General features: G+C 34.7%; 1 protein-coding gene across 1 annotated transcript; it reads left to right on the top strand.

Moving 5' to 3' along the window:
• The first annotated feature begins 1,302 nt into the window (after positions 1-1,302).
• Positions 1,303-3,726, top strand: LOC106307576 (branched-chain-amino-acid aminotransferase 3, chloroplastic). The gene is made up of 10 exons (XM_013744563.1): positions 1,303-1,575; positions 1,681-1,754; positions 1,841-2,009; positions 2,076-2,255; positions 2,341-2,472; positions 2,553-2,651; positions 2,747-2,863; positions 3,013-3,108; positions 3,201-3,313; positions 3,393-3,726. The coding sequence occupies exons 1-10, from the start codon at positions 1,438-1,440 to the stop codon at positions 3,508-3,510; spliced, it is 1,236 nt and encodes a 411-aa protein (XP_013600017.1). The 5' UTR covers positions 1,303-1,437; the 3' UTR covers positions 3,511-3,726.
• The last annotated feature ends 853 nt before the right edge of the window (positions 3,727-4,579 follow it).

Here is a 4,579-nt window from a genome sequence, read left to right on the forward strand (position 1 = left end):
TTGTTAACTAAATTTTGTATGAATAATAATTTGCTAACGTAATTACTTATGTTTCTAATTGAAAGCTTGCAAGTTATGGAAAATTACGATCCATAGGGGTGGCCATAATAATGCAGCCATGCCGCTTCTAATTTTGGTCCATTGTGCATTATACAAGTTTGGTAGAAACAACATCCTGCTCTAATATATTTATTAAAAACAACGGAGTTGTTCATTTAGTTCACTAAACAAAATATTATAATATTTTGTTCGTATTTGACAAAAGATGTTATGGTAGTATGTTATGACGTTAATGGCATAGAGACGACTAAAAAATATATCTAGAGATATTATGCCCAAATACTAAGGGGGAAAAGGAAATCTAAAATAGTAAAACCAAATATTGTGTCGCAAAAATGAAAGCTAGGTTTGATAAGTCCAAAATGAGAAGAAACTAAAGCCCACACATAAGCCCACTGCAAATGAAAGAAAAACTTGAAACCCAGACGTAATTGAAGCCCGTCTAATGTGTAAAAACGAAATAAACTGATTGGATGATTATTTTTGATGATGTAGATAGCCTAATTGCTCACTATATTGTGCTCTTAGTATTGTGATAGATAGATGACAAAATAATCTAAAAAGGCTAAGAATCTAATAATAATAGTTAAAGGTCGTCAATTAGGCTAAGAATCTAATAATAATAGTTAAAGGTCGTCAACTAGTTCAACTTCACTTCAATTTGAATGATTTATGTTTTATATGTAAGATTTTGGATGAAAAACCTGAAACTTAGAAAATTTAGACAGACCAAAAAGTTAACCAAATCATGGGCCTGACTTGGTTTTTGTTGCTCACCACATGTTCACCGCTGCTATCGCACGTGACACTGTTTGGAAATAAATGTAAAGCTTTTTCCCGGTGCTCATATTTCGACTCGATCCAAATCCTGTACAGGCCCAGTTCATATATAAAAGTAGATATGATAAACACAGAAACGAGGTTTTTATTTGACCAATAAAAAAAAGAAAAAAAAAACACAGAAACGCATGAAACACACGTGTATTTTTGGTGTTATGCAAGTACATTAGTATGTAGTTAGGTGAATAGACATTTTAGGTATTTTATGAGTGATCTTTTTTCTTGTGTTTTAATCATTTTGAGTCAAAACAGTTTTGGTGTTTTTAGGTAAACATTTTCGATTATTTCTGTTAAATGTTTTTTATTCGCCTTTTAGTTAATTTACTTTACTATTATTTTTAGATTACATAATTAATAAGTACATTATTTTAATTTGAGAAAAAAATGATTTAAAGATTTAAACACATGAAAATAGGGTGTTAGGGCAAAAGAGAAGAGCCTCGTCCGTCACTCATTGTGGGTCTCGTCTTACAGACACCCAAAGAGGAAGAAGAAGAAGCAAATCATTACACTATTTTTTTTGTGTTTCAGAAAGAGATGGAGAGAGCAACCATTTCCCCGAGCCTGAGTCAAAACTACCTACTTTGTCCTTCACCACGCGCCTTAACCACGCGCCTCCACTCCTTCTCCACTACTCGGAACCTATCTCCTTCATCTTGCTCCTCCTCCATCAAGGTCTACCTATCTCTCTTCGTCTTCCTTCTCCACTGTTATATTAATTTCTCAAATTGTTATAATCTTCTTACCCATTTTTTGCTCCGATTATATATATATTCACAGCTTCAGCATTCTTCTTCCAATGGCGGAACCTCCCTTACTCGTTGCAACGCCGTCCTCTCCAATTCGTCTTCCAGGTTCGTTGTATTCAAAATCATTTTGGGGTACCCTTATTTGAATTTGATGATAAGACTCTGGGGTTTTATTACATTGTTGAATTTAGTGCGGAGGTAGCAGACATAGATTGGGACAACATAGGGTTCGGTCTTAAGCCGACTGATTACATGTACGTCATGAAATGCAACCTCGATGGGGAGTTCTCAAAGGGTGAATTGCAACTTTTTGGGAACATTGAAGTCAGCCCATCTGCTGGTGTCCTCAACTATGGACAGGTTTTTGTTTCTTCAAAAGTCACCTCCTTTACTGTTATTGAGTCTTACTAGTGCTTCTGTCTGTAGGGATTGTTCGAAGGAATGAAAGCTTACAGAAAGCAAGACGGTAAGAACATCCTCCTCTTTCGTCCTGAAGAGAATGCAAATCGTATGAGAAGTGGTGCCGAGAGGATGTGTATGCCTGCTCCTACCATTGACCAGTTTGTCGAAGCTGTTAAAGCAACCGTATTAGCAAACAAACGCTGGGTAAAATGAATCATATGCAAATAAAGTTTATTGAAAAATTTGTTTGCTGTTATGATGAGTTAATCGATGTGTTGTTATCTATCAGGTTCCACCTGCAGGGAAAGGTTCTTTGTATATTAGACCGTTGCTAATGGGAACTGGAGCTGTTCTTGGTCTTGCCCCTGCTCCAGAATATACTTTCCTTGTCTATGTTTCTCCTGTTGGAAACTACTTCAAGGTGTTTTCGGCGTGCCTCCTTTCAATAAAGATCTAAACATTGTAGATTGTGGTTTAATGCAACTTCTCCGTTTCTCCCAGGAAGGTGTGGCACCAATCAATTTGATTGTGGAAAGTGAATTTCACCGTGCAACACCTGGTGGTACCGGTGGTGTTAAGACCATCGGCAACTACGCTGCAGTAAGTAAATCTTATTTGGTGAATATATCGATAGTCTGTACACTGGCTTTTGTGCTTACTTACTCACTCACACACACATACAACTCATAACATAGGTTCTAAAAGCACAGTCGATTGCAAAATCTAAAGGATATTCCGACGTTTTGTACCTTGATTGCGTTCACAAAAGATACCTTGAGGAGGTCTCCTCTTGCAATATCTTCATTGTCAAGGTAAAAACTCCATTTAGATTCTATAAGATGTCTCTCCAATGAGATTAAGATTCTGACACCTTGTTAGCAAGCATCTCAAGCTACTAAATCTCTTATAAAAGAAACCGTTCTTACCAAATAAATTGTTTCTGACTTACTGTCTTTGACAGGACAATTTGATCTCTACTCCTGAAATAAAAGGAACAATCTTACCAGGGATTACGCGGAAAAGTATAATCGACGTGGCTCGTACCCAAGGTTTTAAGGTAATCTCAATTATGCTCACATCTTGAAAAGAGGATCAAAGTACCACAAGTAGCAAATGGTCACAGAGCATGTTTATTTGGTAATCATGCAGGTGGAGGAACGGAATGTGACAGTTGACGAGTTACTAGAAGCTGACGAGGTTTTCTGCACAGGAACCGCCGTGGTTGTCTCTCCAGTTGGAAGCATTACGCACAAAGGCAAAAGGTATTAAACAAGCCTATAAAATGTGCTTTTATTGCATTTCACAAGAGTGTTTCTCATCGTCAATAATATGCACACGCAGAGTATCTTATGGAGAAGGTAGCTTTGGACCCGTCTCGGAGAAACTCTACACCGTTCTGACAAGCTTGCAGATGGGTCTGAGCGAGGACAACATGAACTGGACTCTGAATCTGAGTTAGAAAAACTCTACACCAGTGTTTTCGGTTATATTTTTCATCCTCGTATGAGTCTCTCATTCTTATTCGTAAAACTACAAGTTGGATTGTTTTAAAAACTTGGTTCGATCTCAAAAGTCGACATCTTACAACTTAGCTGCTTCACGATTAGTAGATGTCGGTATACTTCAGTCTTTGTTTGCACTTTGAAGCCTAATATTTAAAATTAATTTCCGGTTTCTTTTATAATGTTTCACCCTGTCCAAACCGGCTGGACCGAGTCAAATCAAGTCGAAGGTGACCACAGTTTATTCATCAAGCTCAAACCCTCGATTTTTCCATGTCCATTCGTCTCCGTGCAAAAATAATGGTTAGCCATAAGAGCAATTCTATTATAGTCTATACATTTATGTATTAAAACATGATTTCTTGTCCAATAAATAAACTAAGAGAAATTCGTTTAAACCGAACTGAATCGAATACAAACCAAACCGAATATAAACCGAACCGAACATAACCAAACCGAAATCGATCCAAACCAAACTAACTATGGTTTACTTCAGCTGGAAAAATTCTAGAACCGAACTAACCAAACCGAACCAAACTCGAACTGAACCGATAAAATAACCGAAGTGCCCACCCCTAATTATAGAGTATCTCAACTTTGATATCTTAGAAAACCCAACAAAAAAATAAAAGAATGAGTATCATATTTATTAATTTTACAAATATATTAGTTTACCAATTTAATATAATTTTCATATTTAATTTATTTATTACTTCTATTTTTAAATAATACAGACTATACTTATAAAATTTATAAAAATAACGTATAATTTTATTTTACTTTTTATAATAAAATTTTAATAAAATTAATTTATAATAATATTATACTTATTTCGAAATTAATCTATGCATTAATTAAAAAAAATTGTTTTGTAATATTTTGTTAGATTTTTTCTTAACAGATTTTGTTATTACAAATTTAAATTTACAGCTAAAATTGATTTATTATTGATATCCTTATAATTATTTAATTTTTTTAGAAATTTTATATATTTAATAAAATAATGTAAATAGTCAAATAAATGTA

Source organism: Brassica oleracea, chromosome C8 (assembly GCF_000695525.1).
Source record: "Brassica oleracea var. oleracea cultivar TO1000 chromosome C8, BOL, whole genome shotgun sequence".
In the NCBI taxonomy this organism is placed as follows: domain Eukaryota; kingdom Viridiplantae; phylum Streptophyta; class Magnoliopsida; order Brassicales; family Brassicaceae; genus Brassica; species Brassica oleracea.

What these genes read in the sequence shown, in the direction of transcription:
- LOC106307576 (XM_013744563.1), top strand. Translation starts at nt 1,438, where the DNA reads ATGGAGAGAGCAACCATTTCCCCGAGCCTGAGTCAAAACTACCTACTT. An exon ending in CCATCGGCAACTACGCTGCA is followed by an intron (nt 2,652 to 2,746) that starts GTAAGTAAATCT and finishes CTCATAACATAG; the next exon opens with GTTCTAAAAGCACAGTCGAT. An exon ending in GCAATATCTTCATTGTCAAG is followed by an intron (nt 2,864 to 3,012) that starts GTAAAAACTCCA and finishes TGTCTTTGACAG; the next exon opens with GACAATTTGATCTCTACTCC.